Below are 15,667 nucleotides of genomic sequence, written 5' to 3'. Positions count from 1 at the left end.
CAACCTTTGGTTTGCCGATGACATTTTTCTATCCAACAACAATGCAGACGAGTTACAACAAATGATTGGAGACCTTAACAGAGAGAGTGTAAGAGTGGGGTTGAATATTAATATGCAGAAGATGACGATAATGATAAAAAGCCGGGCAAAGGAACAAGAGATCAGGATCGCCAGTCGGCCACTAGAGACTGTGAAGGAGTACGTTTACCTAGGTCAATTAATCACAGGGAACCCTGATCATGAGAAGGAAATTCACAGAAGAATAAAAATAGGTTGGATCGCATACGGCAGACATTGCCAGCTCCTGACTGGAAGCTTACCATTATTATTGAAAAGTAAGGTGTGCAATCAGTGCATTTTGCCAGTGCTGACGTATGGGGCAGAGACTTGAGAATGAGTTAAGGACCGCGCAAAGAGCGATCGAACGAAGATTGCTAGGCATAACGTTAAGAGAGAGAAAGAGAGCGGTTTGGATCAGAGAGCGAACGGGTATAGACGATATTCTAATTGATATCAAGAGGACAAACTGTAGCTGGGCAGGTCATGTAATGCGCCGGTTAGATAACCGTTGGACCATTAGGGTTACAGAATGGGTACGAAGAGAAGGAAAACGCAATCGAGGACGAGAAAACACTAAGTGGAGCGATGAAATTAGGAAATTCGCGGGCGCTAGTTGGAATCGGTCGGCGCAGGACAGGGGTAAATGGAGATCGCAGGGAGAGGCCTTCGTCCTGCAGTGGACATAAAACAGGATGATGATGATCTTGATGATGATGATGATGATGATGGAGGTGGTGGGCCCCCACCGAAAAAAAATCCTGGGTACGTGCCTGCCTCTTCATCATGTCACGACAGTTGCACTGGCTCGTAGCATTGAACCACAAGACACAGCAGTCATCGTGTAATCGCTACACGACAGACACACTCAGCGACAAGAAGTCTGTTGCCGCACTCGTTTCCACAAACACACAGGATGTTGTTTAGTTGCCGTGAGGGTCGCGCGCTTTGAGAATCGCACGTTTGAGCGACGTTATGTCGAAAGTTTTCCGGTCCAAGCGACTGTCAGCCTTCATTTTTACACGACTACTTCGTTCAATGCAACCGCTATGTGTACGCAGCACACTTACATGCAAAAGATTTCACAGAGCATACGGGATTAAGCGCGAGCAATCAGCAAGGCTCGCGCGGTGATTGAGCGCAAACGAACGAAATGTAAACACGCGGAATCGAGGCGATCAAGCCCTCATCACGTTCTCTTGAGCTATTTTCTTGGAGCACTCATTTGGAATTAAAGGACTAAATTTAGCAGTTCGGGTCCTTCTTTCGTTTTTCGCCACAGTCGGGCACCAGTAGGTTTTATTTCCGCGCGTATGCAGATATTTTTTCACCCCACGAATGCCGCGGCGCCGCGGTTTAGCGTGGGCGCCTACAGAAACGCCTACAGACGTGGGCGTCTGCTACAGAAACTTCCTAGGTGGCGCGCGCGGCAGATGTCGCTACCTTGGAAATTATAGAGGGACCTTACCACGCTCTTTGCTGTGCCGCGCGCGGCCGCGTAGCTACCGTATGACGTCATAACAGCTGCAAAAGCGGAGGCTCAACTCGTGCGCTCGCTTGCGGCCGCGTAGCTACATAGCCGGGTCTCAGCTCGTGCGCTCGCCTGCGGTCGCACAGATGGCACTGCGACCTAACTTCCGCTCCTCCCGCTAGGGCACTGACGTCACAACAGCTGCAAGCCGGGCTCAACTCTTGCGCTCGCCTGCGGTCGCACAGCCGGTGCTGCGGCCTAACTCCCGTTCCTCCCGCTAACGCATGAGTTGTTTCTTCGTCTAGCCGAACCAAATACAGCCAAGCAACACCAGTTCACCAGGCTAAACAGTGGTTCAACAAATAAAATAAAGGCTAGTATGCTTCGCATCCTGGGCTTAACCTTAGCTAAGCCACAGCCATTTTTTCTCTGCTCCCCGCTACGAAGCTCAGGTTGCGTTGGCGGAACGATGTTTGGCGCAGACATCGCGTTCCCGTGCCTGTGCGAGCCTCTGCAACCTCGGTATGTTAAGAATGAGCTTGCTTACCGCTAACTTGTATGAAGAACATGAGCAGTGCCCGTTTCGCATCCGCTGCTGTGATACTCCTATGTCATTGTTTACTTTGCCGTGTTCTGGCTGTTGCACTGATGCAGGACACCGATTCAGTTCGCAACTGGTCTGTGGTAAGCCACAGACTAATTGCGAACTCACCATGTATTTGCACATAATGACACTTGACGCACAAGGATATCGTAGCGGAGATAAGCAGAGAGAAGCAATTAATTTCGCCCGCGAGAAGAAAGTCGACCTCTTCTTTCTTCAGGAGTGTAATTTGAGAAACAAGCAGGAAGTTAAATGTTTTTGTGATGAATTTTCTGTAAAAGCTTATTTTTCATGTAGCCCCGGGAGATGTCGCGGTTTAGGAGTGGTGGTTTTTCGTAGGGTGCTTCTACATGGAAGTCACCACCTGTTTGATTTGGAAGGTCGTGTAATAGCTTTTGATTTTTTTTCTGGGGCGAGAAAAAAGTTCGGGCATTAAATGTCTATGGACCCGCCGTACGTTCAGACCGCAATGACTTCTTTGCGAGACTCTCCCCATTTTTGTTAGACAACCACCCATTCTTTATCGTTGGTGATTTTAACTGTGTGCTGTGCGAAAAACGTTGAAAAGGTTCTAATAGAAGATGGCACAGAAAGTGGGGCGAGGCCGAAAAATTTTTTTTGGAACTGGTGCTCAGACGCATTTTCGTCGGAAAGGATTTACCATGCACAACCCTTTTTTTTTTGCGTGAAGAAATTTCCTATTTTTGCGCTAACCTACCTCAAGTGGAAGATACAGAAGGCCAGAATTTATTGTCTCCAACAAATCTGCAAGAAGCTTTTGATGTTATATGATATATGAACAACGGATCAACATCCGGTCCAGATGGCTTACCAGACGAATTTTACCGTTCTCGATGGGAGGAAGTATGCATTGCCTTAGTATCGCTCCTTAACGGCATTTTTGCACGGGAAGCTATCCTAACTCATTTAATCGGGACCGCGTAATGCTCTTGCCAAAGCCAAACTTCAGCCTTGCAGAACCCTCATCCTGGAGGTCTATAACACTGCTCTACACAGATTATAAAATATTGACGACCCTTCTTGTAAATCGCAAGAAGTTATTATTGCCGAAAACAGTCAGTGTACATCAAACATGTTCCGTGCCTGGTCGGAGTATATTTTCGTCTCTCAACTTAACACGTGATATCATACAATACACAACAGCGCGTGAAGCTTCAGGATTATTAGTAAGCTTGGACCAAGACAAACCGTTCGACCGCTTAGAACACCAGTACTTATTTGAGGTTTTACGATGCTATAACTTCCCTGAAGAGTTTGTAGACATCCTGCGGATGTTGTGTGTGACAAGGGGAGTGCGGCAGGGCTTTACTTTGTACCCATATTGTTTGTGCTTGCGATTGACCCGTTGTTAAGGCGTTTTAGCGAAAGCCCGCTCGTAAGAGGTCTTCCTATGCCGGGAACAGGGTGCATAAATGTATCAGCGTATGCAGATGACATCGCTTTATCTTTTCGGGATGGGGACAGTCTTGTAAAAGTATTTCGTATTTATAATTAATATGCTTCAATGTCAGGGGGCGAAATAAATATGAGGAAATGAGAAGCACTAAATTTAGGTTGCGCGGAGATAACACTACCAGGGGACATTAAACATACCGAGCATATGCAAATACTAGGCATCAAATTTTGTACAAGTGGTGTTTCACCTCACACGTGGCGAGACATTGTCAGCTTCATTAAAGAGCAGTCGGAAGCAGTGACTGCGTCGCCACTACCGCTGGCAGAAAGGGCTTTCTTTATTAAGAACGTATTATGCAGTAAACAGTGGTTTGCTGCTAGGATAGCTCTCCCGCCGTCACCAACAGTACGCGTAGTAAACTCACTTATTTTCTTCTGGTTCTGGCTAAACAAGTCGCAATACGTAACGCAACAATTTTTGCGTCTGCCGAAATCCAGTGGAGGATAGAGCTTGCAGTGCATAGTTACATTTGGTAGGCTGTTGTGCACTAAGAGTAGATGTGATCTACTTCATGATGATGAGTACCCAGGTAGGCCGCTGCTCCTTTATTGGCTGGGCCATTACTGTCGAACGCCTATGCCGCAGAGTACGCGCAACTTGCTTCCGACAGCGGGAACGCCAGACGGCAGTATGCGGCGGCTGCGCGCTAGCAAAGCCAGCTTGTACAACTAAGAATTACAAAGTGGCGTGCGACACCTGTATCCAGGCTTTGTGAAATGTGTGAGACAGCTAGTACCTTCATGGACAGCTACTACACAAACATGGGCAGCCGTGCTTTCCCATGATTTGCCCTCTCAAGTGAAGGATTCTCTTTGGCAATATCAGTGGGGCATTCTACTTACAAGAGACGGGCTTGAACGCTGGCTTATGGTAGCGAATGTTAAATGCATGCATTGCGCACAGAGATCAATGCGCATGTAGTAAAGGAGTGCGTTGTAGCACGCACCCTCTAGAAGCTAGTTGCAAGGATGTTTGGAATATCCATCGTGCGGCCACCACAGCGCCAAGATCGGTTTGCGAGTCCCGTTTACTACAGCCTTAGCTACGTTTTGTGGAGCTTCCGTGACATTGCAGAACGATCTCGGCAGTCAAATAGAGCAATGTACCCCAGAATGCGAAAACTATGGGTGATAGTACGGGGTCATCTGGAAGAACAGTTGTCCAAACTCGGCGAAGCCGACTTTCTTCACTGCTGGTCTATACAGTACCTAACCGTCTCCCGAGGCAAGTCTTGCTATAGCCAGAATAACGCTCAATCCTGTTTGCGTGAGTTGTGACTGTATTTGTATGTGCCCCGGGTGTCTTTCATAATTTCGAGGCTGACAATGTTTTTGCGTGGACGCTGTAATGATGTTTTGTTGTTGTTGTTGTTGTGTGGCAAAGCCAATGTCAAGCAGGCACCATTTATTATTTTATTTGCTAATCTGTTTTATTTACCTCTAGTATGGTGTCTTACATGTGATATACCTTATATTGCACCCGCCGTGGTTGCTCAGTGGCTACGGTGTTGGGCTGCTGAGCACGAGGTCGCGGGATCGAATCCCGGCCATGGCGGCCGCATTTCGATGGGGGCGAAATGCGAAAACACCCGTGTGCTTAGATTTAGGTGCACGTTAAAGAACCCCAGGTGGTCAAAATTTCCGGAGTCCTCCACTACGGCGTGCCTCAAAATCAGAAAGTGGTTTTGGCACGTAAAACTCCAAATATTATTATTATTACCTTATATTGTACTTTACGTTCATACCACAGTTGTAAGCGTGCCTACGGGTGAATAAATTTCCTTGTCAATTTTAATAATTCCTAATTATCAATGTAGGAAGAGTAGTTTAAATGATTTTTCTTTCGAGAGACTATCAAAACTGCGGTTTTTAGTGGATTTAGCTCCGTTTGCCATTCATCATATCATTTCTTTATCTTCTGCAAATGTCCGTGTAATTCTTCCTGGTCAGCTACTGTTTCTACGTTATTGTATACAACGCAGTCATCTGCAAAGAGCCTGGTGGAAAGTCTATATCATTCGGGAGGTGGTTAATAAATAAAGGAAAGGGGGCCGAGAACCCTACCTTGGTATTTCCCTACCAAACACCTGGTATTTCCCTACCAAATTAGAAGCATGCCTCTCGAACTAGCAGAGTCCTATAAATACCTAGGTGTCACTGTATGCAATGATCTGTCTTGGCATAAACATATTTCTAACGTCATATCATCTGCTAATAAAACACTAGGTTTTTTTAAAACGTAATCTCCGCCAAGCACCTCAAAACGTAAAACTGCTTGCCTACAAGTCCCTTGTTCGGGCAAAACTTGAATATGCATTTGCCATCTGGAGCCCGCACCAAACATATCTTATCACCTCACTTGAGTCTGTGCAGAACCGCGCTACTAGGTCCACTCACTCACAATATTCATATGATGTCAGTATTTCCGCACTTAAAACAAAATCCGGACTAATACTACCATCTAATCGCCGACGCATCTTGAGCTCTATCACAAGTTCTTTTTCCCTCGTCATGCGCCATACATCGTTCCTGCGGCACGCATCTCTCACCGCACCAGTCATCCGCAGCAAGTCGCACGCCCGCGTGCCCGAACCACTTGTTTTTCCGCCTCGTTCATTCCTCGAGCAGCTAAAGACTGGAACGGCCTTCCTGCTGACATTGTTAGCATCACTTGCCTGTCTTCATTCCTACAGCGTGTGATTGATCACATTGAATACAACTAATGAAGTGTACCAAATGTGAAACTTCTGCTAAACCCAAACCCTTACGTAATACCCCCTCCGGGCGTCTTTAAGGACAATAAACTGAACTGAACTGAACTACCTTGGGGTGCTCCTGACTTAGCAGATGAAACTCGAGATTTCTTGTCTCTAATCTCAACATATTACTCGCGAGAATGAAAATAAGATGCGAACCAATTTATAATGGTAGCACAATTAAAAATTAGCTCAATCTTTCGTAGCAATTTTCGGTGCGACACTTTATCAAATGCTCTGAGAATTCTATGAAGATTATATGTTGGTCCGCGAAAGTTAATGGTTTTCGAAAGATCGTGTACTTACTCGATGAGCTGAGATGTAGTAGACAAGCCTTTTGGAAAGCCGTGTTTGCATGATCAGATAATAAATTGTGCTCATTTATATTACTTATAAGATGTTTCGAGACAATATATTCAATCAGCTTCGATCAAATATTAGTAATCGAGACAGGGCAATAATTTGCTAAATTGTCTGGATCGCGGCTTTTCAGGATAGGAATAACTCAAGATCGCTTACAAACCTTGGGGAAAGAACCGCTACGAAGCGAGGACCGAGAAATTAAAGCGAAATATCTTGAATTCCATTCGGCGTACCAGCACAGGAACTCATTTGGGATACCATGGGGTCCGGGGCCTTTCTTTATGTTCAAATTTAAGAAGAGGATGAGCACACCTCGCTCGGAAATTTCGACGTCTGTAATAGGTAGCCTGTCACATGGAGTATCAATGTTCGGTATAATACCAGTGGTCGTTTCATCATCTAACTTGGTCAACCCATCCTCGCCATAAAGTCGCCGTCACACGGTCGTCGTATCACCTTAGAAAGACCGTTGCCGTCGCACCACCTTCGTCGTTCCATCGAGGCCGTCCTTTAATCGGGACGCCGTTTTCGGGGCACCTGCGTCGTTTCATCGCTCCAGATTCTGGTCGCCGTCATGCAGGCGCGGCATTCTGTGCCCCGTCGTCGTCGCTTTGCAGTTGTCGTCACCCCACCATCGTCGCTACGGCGCCTTCGTCGTTCCATCATCGTCGTCGTTATGCTCACAACCCGCTTAGACTTAAGCGCTTGGAAATAGACTTGTATATTTTCCCTTAGGCGCACTTTAAATAATCCTAGGTGGTCAAAATTAATCGGCAGTCCCGCATTACGGCGTGCCTCTTAATCCTGTAGTTGTCTTGGCGCGAAAAACAAACCAAAATCATTTTCCCTTTTTTTCGTCTTTCCCTCTGACTTGACGTTAGCGCTTGTTCCTCCTCTTACACAAGCGTTACAGTTACACCTGCGCATTATGCTACATTGCTGGGCAGAAGACGTTCGTCGACATATTCCCCCATAAGTTCTAGATAATTCAGGGATATATCGACGGAAGCTGACCCTACCTGGTAGGAAACTTGTACGAGCATTGCCATCTCAAGTTCGGTGAATTTGTGGTTCGCATGAAAATAAAACAAAATCACGAATGGACGCCTCTCATTCCATAGGCACCAAAAAAGCGCTGTGCCTTTCTCACTTTCCGTCATGCTGTCCTTGTGATTTCATGCTACAATGTGTTGTAAAGTGACTAATGAAATTGGTGTCCTTCAAGGTCAGCTTTGGGCCAATCAGAACTGTAGCATAAATATCAGCGCGTCCGCCAAGTTTGTAGATTTTCCCAGGCCGCACTTGACGCATTAATCACGGCGACAGTGCGACTTGGAAAGCCAAGCGGCTTCTAGCCATGACGAAGCCACTTGGACTCGTACGGTCACTTTAGGCGCAGCATCGGAGGTGGGCGAAACCAAGCGCACGAATGCTGGCTGCCGTGGGCCATGTAATTAAGATTGTCGCACTGGCGTTTGGCTATCCAGTGATAAAGGAAGAATGGAAAGATGGCGGCAGAGAAGACACGCCTGCAGAACACGCGCTCAATATGCACAAAGGTGCCTCGGTGTGTGTGTGCACTGACCTCTCGTCGCATTCACAGTGACTGAGCGTGTGCAGCCTGTAGTTGAACAAGTGGAACCTCCTCTGGAACGCCTCGATGGTGAAGGGGCAGTGGTCGTGCTCGCGGCAGCAGCGGTCGGCCCGCGAGTTGGCTCCGAGCTCGTTTATCCTGCGCGCCGAACTTCCCGAGCCACACCAGTTGGTTCCCGGGTACAGGAAGAGATCCCGGCGGCGCCTCCTCCGCTGCAGCCTGCCACAGGCGCGCCTCATGCGATGCCACTCGAGCGACCGCAGCCGGTGCAGCCGGTGGTCGCACGGCGGGCCGGTGGCGTTGCCCCCGCGGCACCGCGAGTGGGCGGCCACCTCGTCGAGGAAGCGGCCCAGCTCGCCGCGCTCGCACTGGGCGACGCGGCCGTCGCGGAGCACGGCCCGCAGCACGCGGCGGCCGTCCGACGCCCTCCGGAGCAGCGCCGACTGCTCCGGCCACCAGCTGTCCAGCACCGTCACCGAGTGCGCGGCCGCCGCCAGGGCGGCGAGCAGCAGCAGAAGCCGCCTCATGAACCGCAGCCTGCGGGCTCCCGAGCGCGCATGGCCGGATGGAGGAGCCGATCCCGTTTATCCCCGCGGAGGGGAGAGGGGCCCCTCTCTCGGGCGCCCTCTCCTTCGGCTGGGGAAATCTCGATCCTCAACTTCGGCACGGCGCTGTTCTGGCTCTGATGCAGCCAGACAATCGTGTGAAACACCATTCGATTACAAAAACACTCTTGTGCCGCGGTGGTATAATTCGCTCCAGAGACGGCGTCTCTCACGTAGACTTACGTGACTGCGTGAGTAGCTTTACGACGTTAAGCCACATAATTTATACCACGTGTTGCTTCCGATGATACTTCACAACTACGTCAAGGGGTTCGAAAGTCCACCGTAGGAACTTATCATTAAACAAAATATACGCAGGTCATAAGGAACACAGATTAATTCTCTTCAGTAGGGCGTTGCATATTCCAGTTTGTTTTCAAAATTATGTGCTATTTGCCTTGATTCTTTTATACTGTCATAGTTTCGTAACTTTCTTTCCGCCAACAGTTTACAATTTTACTTCATCACTGTGACGCAACTTCAGGTGTACCTCAAGGCAGCGTTCTTGGCCCTTTATTGTTTCTCATATACACTAACGACTTGGCCGCTAACATAGCTTCTCGTCTACGACTCTTTCCTGATGACTACATCATTTACCACTCCATTAATTTCATGGATGATCAGCTCGCCCTCCAAAGTGACCTTAACCTAATTTCCAGTTGGTGTAATAAATGGCAAATGACACTTCACTCGAATAAACGCATGGCCATCTCTTTCAGCCGCAAGCGTACCAATTCTAACTTCTCATATCTCATAGATAGCATGGTATTGTCTCGGACATCATCATACAAGTATTTAGATATTCATTTCACGCATAATTTTTCATGGGCCACGCATGTCAACACCATTTGTGCGAAATCTTCAAGGACACTGGGGTATCTGCATCGGGACCTGCGGAATTCCCCTAACAATGTTCGAAAACTGGCCTATGTAACACTTGTGCGGCCTCAACTAGCATATGCAGCATCCATATGGTCCCCAAATAAAAACTACTTAATAAACTTGCTAGAATCCATGCAAAATAGAGCCGATCGCTTCATTACACGTAACTACAGTCCCCTTTCCAGCGTAACACAGATAAAACTTCATATCTCTCTTGAGCCATTACATATTCGTCGTTCAATCGCTCTTTTATGCTTATTTCATAAATATCGCCACTGCACCAGGCAATCTGCGTTACCTCTAGAAGCGCCGTCACGCATTCGAGCCGTTTACATAATCAGTACAGCATCAAGCGCATATACGAAAGAACACGAGCCTTCAATTCATGCCCTCCCACGTGCCATCGTTCTTTGGAATGATCTTCCCGATAATATTGCACCCCTACGCAACCATCAATCATTCCATGATCAGCTGCTCGAATACTTTCAAGTGTCATCGTGTGGTTAAACCTTCTCCTGTATAAAATATCGCACTCCTTGGCTATTGTGTGTTTGTAAACCCCTGCTTTATTTTTTTCTTAAGTCATGTGTCAGACAGTTGTGCTGTATTTATATACTTCAATTATTTTGTGTACTTTGCTGTTATGTTTGTAGCTGCTTTTCAGTACCAGCCCTGTGCAATGCTTTCCCTTTCCCTTTTTTGACGTGTATATTTTGCATTTTTTTATGATATCCTTGTTCGTCCCCCTTAATCTATGGCCTCTGGGCCCTGTAAGGTATCGTAAATAAATAAATAAATAAATAAATGATATCCCAGCATACGTCATCCCTCTAAAAGTAAGCCTGATATAAGATGTTGCAGCACATGTTTTTCTGGAACTTCTAAAGCGAAGTAGAAACCTTGCTCTTGTTCCCTAAATAGCTTCGGTACTTCGATGACAGCTCTGCGAAAGTTACCGTTTGCCCATGAAAAACAAATATTCAACCACGTATCCGAAAATTTTAAGGGCAGGCCCACTCACGTTTTGAATAATTTGCTGGTCAAGGTAACTTCAAAATTATTACTAAGTCCAAGTTCTAGAAAACGTGCAAACTAAGCGCGCTGAACCAGTGAGTATGGAAGTCGTTCCAGCGGCAGCTAAAGAAGCTACAGGTAGCGTCCTAGAGGCCCTCTCAAGCCTTAACAATGGCGGGCCACACTAACGAATTTATCATATGGCAGTGGAACTGCGCCAGTTTTCAAAGGCGAAAGGCCCCACTGCAGCAATTTATCGCGACACAGTCGAACAAACCGCATGTTATCTTGCTACAGGAAACTAGAACTGAAATTAAGTCATTTCCAGGTTACCGAGCTATCTCGGCAACCGGAGAGGGCAAACTCGGCCTGGCGGTCCTAGTTGCAAAGAAGTGTTCCTTTCAAGAGCACAAATTGCAGTTGGGCAACACGAGGGCGGAGATAATGCTTATCGAAATCATTCCCAGTAGCTGGCTTAAAAACAGCGTTTTCATTTTAAACATTTACAGTTCCCCGAGAGACCGTCACCAGGCATTCTTGTCGATTATAGCCAAGACGGCGGCGAAAGCAAGGGATGCTCCAATTGTGGTAGCTGGAGACTTTAACGCGGCGCATCAGACATGGGGTTATGTGAGACACTCCCCTAAAGGAATAAATCTACTTCAAGCGGTTACAAACTGCTCATTAGAGCTAGTTACGGACCCACAGTTTCTCACGCGCATCGGTAATTCAGTCTCGCGGGACACCACGCCGGATCTGGCCTTCGTTAAGAATGCCACCTCTGTTAATTGGCACAATAAGCAAGAAAACCTGGGAAGTGACCATTTTATTGTGGAGATTTCTCTGGAAGTTGCCACAGCCCCCCTTAGGGCGTTCACCGTAGTAGACTGGGACGCCTTCCGTAAACGCCGGGGAGAGGACTTGGAGGAGTACGCGTCCTTCGAAGACCTCTTAAGGACAATCAAAGAGGACGTCAAGGCTGTTACTAAAACAGTCGAAACTGACCTAAAAGTAAACAGGATGGATGCCCACTTGGCGCACCTGGTAGAGGCTAAAAACTCCTTACTCGCCAGATGGCAAACGCAGAGGCTCAATAGGAGGCTGCGTAAGAAAGTAGCGATGTTAAATCGTGAAATCGAAGCGTATTGCCAAGAGTTGAGCAAGCAGCAATGGAACGAGGTTTGCTCGGCAGTTGACGGACAGATGCGTACGGGAGGCAAATTGAACTTCCTGAAGCAACTATTAGATGACTCACAATACAAAAACAATCAGGGCCTAGCTATTGATAGAATAATTCATGATCTTAAAGGAAAGGAGCTAACAGATGTAGACATACTTCAGAGCCTAGCAGACAGGTATCTCCCCGTAGGCCCCACGGGGAACGAGGACTACCCAGAGTATACAGGCGAAACCATGGAGGAGCTTGATGCTCCGGTGACTAAAGCGGAAGTCAGAAAGGTGCTACACGAGCTAAACGGCCGCTCAGCCCCCGGGCCGGATGGCATTTCCAACAGACTCCTGCGTAACCTAGATGAGAAATCAATTGAGAAGCTTACGGAACAGATCAACCGCACGTGGGAAACTGGCTGGGTCCCAGAGGACTGGAAAACGGCCTCTGTTGTCCTTATCCCGAAATCAGGTAAAACAGTCACACCGGAGAATCTTAGACCAATCTCGCTCACATCCTGCGTGGGCAAGGTGGCTGAGCACGTCTTCCATGAGAGAGTAATGAGATACATCGAGGAACGAGAACTGTTCCCGTATAACATGGTAGGCTTCAGGCCCTCTCTATCCGCGCAAGATATCATGCTTCTCATCAAAAGGCAGACAATCGACGTGAACAGCAGGGGTGTCAGAGGCATTTTAGCGTTAGATCTCGCCAAAGCCTTTGACACCATCACACACAGGTTCATTTTGGAATCCATCTCGCACCTAAACTTAGGGAAACGCTTTCACGCTTACGTCAGCTCTTTCTTAAGGGACCGTAAAGCCGCTATTAAAATCGGTCAACTAAGATCCGACGAGTTCAAGTTAGGGGCTAAGGGCACTCAGCAGGGTGCAGTAATATCACCCCTTCTTTTCAATATAGCGATGAAAGGCCTCTCGGAAAAACTGGCTAGGGTCGAGGGCGCGAATCATGCGCTCTATGCGGACGACATCACCGTTTGGAGCGTGGGGGGTCCGAGGGGGCCATGGAGCATGCCCTTCAGGAGGCCTTGGATACTACGGAAGAGTACTTAAAAGGGACGGGACTCTGTCTATCACCCTCAAAGTCAGAACTACTGCTTTATAGACCGGATCGCAGGGGCAAGAGGCACTCTACCCCTCTCGAACAAATTCCTATTAACCTATACGCTGAATATGCATGGTGAGATGATCCCTAGAGTCGAATCGGTCAAGATTCTAGGTTTGATCCTAAATGCAAAGGGGAGCAACAATCAAACTATTGTCCGCGTCAAGGCAAAAACGGAAAACATGCTCCGATTAATCACAAGAGTCTCGAACCGCAGAGGCGGCCTCAGTGAGAGCAATCTCCTTAGACTGTATCATGCGTTCCTCCTGAGTCACATAAACTGCGTAGCATCGGCGCTCAACTAATCCCACTAGGAGGAGGCCAAAATTGATGCGCTGATGAGAAAAAGCATTAAACACATACTGGGAATTCCCACTAGCACCAGCACGGAGAAGCTCCTACAATTAGGGATTCACAATACCCTGACGGAGGTAATCGAGGCACAAAGAACGGCACAAACCGTCCGCCTCTCGTCTTCGAAGGCAGGCAGAAGCATATCCGCAGGTCTAGCCCCCTTGGCGGTCGACGAGAATGCCATCATGCTCTCTCACACCGTTAGGGCAACCTTTTAAGTTATCCCTTTCGCTCGGAATGTACATCCCCAATATACTGCAGCTAGACGCAAGGCACGAGCCCGCTCTCTCATTGAGTTTACGCACAGAAGCCTGCAATTAACTACCTATGTAGATGCTGCCCAGTATGGGCGCACAGATTCATTTGTAGCTGCTGCAGCTGATCCTCACGGGAAAATTCTCAATGCAGCTTCGGTAAGACACACCACGGTAGCGGCAGCTGAACAGACTGCCATTGCGCTAGCTATGAATGACCCCTCGCGGCCTTACATCTACACTGACTCGAGATCAGCCATACGAGCCTTTCTATCTGGCCTAATCTCGAAAGAGGCGGCGGCTATAATCAAGCAAAGAGCGCCTGATGCTGTTCACACTATCGCATGGTTCCCGGCGCACATGGAAACCAATGTACATCCCAGCAAACCCAACCCGAATGAGCTAGTTCATGACCAGGCGCGAGGTCTAACATTCCGCAATGGTCCTGATACGCTAAGCAGTCGGGATTGTGAGCATAACTCTGATCCTCTACTCTCTTTTAATGAAATAGTTAAACACTATCAGCTTGGGCGCAAGCAATTCCCGCTGCCACACCCACAGCAAACTAGACCTCAATCTTCCACATTGAGAATGTTACAAACGGGATCTTTCCCTTCGAGAGGAAAGTTTAGCCGCTTTGCTCCGGACCTCGACCCACACTGCCCCGAGTGCAATGAAGAGTATTACTCGTTGGCACACATGCTCTGGCAATGCTCTGCATTACAAAACGCATCTTTTAATAAACAAGAGGACTGGGAAGAGGCCCTTAAAAGCGGCGATCCCCAGGACCAACTAAGGGCTGTCCAAAGGGCCCGCGAACGGGCGGAGGACCATGGTCTTCCGGCCCCAACGTGGGAGCGGCCCGCAACTACGACTTAGTAGTTCCTTGGGACCTCAATAAAGTTTGTTGACTGACTGACTGACTGAGCACTGGTGCAACACACGAACCTATGCAGATGCCAGCGTTCTGGAGAAATATTTTGGCTTCCCACCAGACCTAAATTGACGTTAAATAGAAATCAAGGAGCTCCATAAAACTTGCAACCAGAATGTTACACCTTTCAGCAAATTCCTGCTAATCTGTTTGATCATGTATGCAGTCCTTAACAAACTGCAGGAGACGCACCTGCGGCAAAGAATAGTATAGATCTTCTTCATCTATACTAAAGCCTGTGCGTTTCCCTAGATTATGCTCCTGCATGAAGTGTACAACACTAGGAGAGCTGGGAGCAAGGAATCGGTCCTTGATTATCATCCTGTCAAGGTGTGTCTGCAGAAATTATGAAAGAACAGGAAGCCATGATTTATATTCTGACACAATGGTTCTGAAATGGATTCCCAGCTTGTGGGTTTTGCACTGAAGAAGGCGCATAAAAGAAGACCTTTTTCCACCTTAATATCATTTGAGACCGTTGTCAAGCCAAACTGATTCAACTTCCCGACAGCTCAACTATTTATGTTAGCTAGATTCGCATAAATTTCATTAAAGTTTCTGTCAGTGGCTGGCACACCCTTCTCCAGAGAAGTGCCTTCCAACATGACAACAAAATGCCTTTCTTTGTCTCCAAGAAACCTCCAAGTTTCTGCCCCATACGTTAGCACAGGCAGATTGCAATGACAGTATGCTTGATTGTACACAATGATATATATACATATATATACTTCGTATTCAGCATCCAGGGAACACGAGAAGACATGCAGACACCACTGAGCAATTTCTGACTAAAGGAACTAATTTTTGAACTTATACATCTTGTTTTTATACATGTCCCTCACCTCCATCCAGGTTCCCAACATTTATATCTAAAAAGCTTGTCTATCACCACATGCAGGGTCTGTTCTGAAAATAATGTCAATTAATTTATTGTGACGGAACCATACGTCGGAGCGCAGTCTAACCGGTTGAAATTGGTAGTGGCGGAACCAAGCTAAGCAGCGCGCCGT

At 47.5% G+C, this 15,667-nt stretch overlaps 1 protein-coding gene and 1 long non-coding RNA gene across 5 annotated transcripts in view; one reads left to right on the top strand and one right to left on the bottom strand.

The window, feature by feature from the left end:
• Window positions 1–15,667, bottom strand: part of LOC135896741 (acidic phospholipase A2 PA4-like) — a 307,060-nt gene that overhangs the window by 212,326 nt on the left and 79,067 nt on the right. For 3 of the 4 annotated variants that reach the window (XR_010562795.1, XM_065425238.1, XM_070534674.1), the window contains exon 1: window positions 8,313–8,858. The exons of the other annotated variant lie outside the window; for it this stretch is intronic. Coding sequence is in view for 2 of the 3 variants with exons in the window: in XM_065425238.1 (XP_065281310.1) it covers window positions 8,313–8,848 (536 nt within the window). In the remaining variant the exon portion in view is untranslated. Of the gene's footprint in view, window positions 1–8,312; window positions 8,859–15,667 lie in introns of those variants that run through there. 4 annotated transcript variants of the gene reach the window in all.
• The window catches only part of LOC135896743 (uncharacterized), a 76,603-nt gene that overhangs the window by 60,625 nt on the left and 311 nt on the right, over window positions 1–15,667 (top strand). The window lies entirely within an intron of this gene.

This window comes from Dermacentor albipictus, chromosome 2 (genome assembly GCF_038994185.2).
Source record: "Dermacentor albipictus isolate Rhodes 1998 colony chromosome 2, USDA_Dalb.pri_finalv2, whole genome shotgun sequence".
Classification (NCBI taxonomy): Eukaryota; Metazoa; Arthropoda; class Arachnida; order Ixodida; family Ixodidae; genus Dermacentor; species Dermacentor albipictus.
Note: the sequence above shows the minus strand (reverse complement) of the source record. Positions and strands in the feature narration are given on the sequence as shown.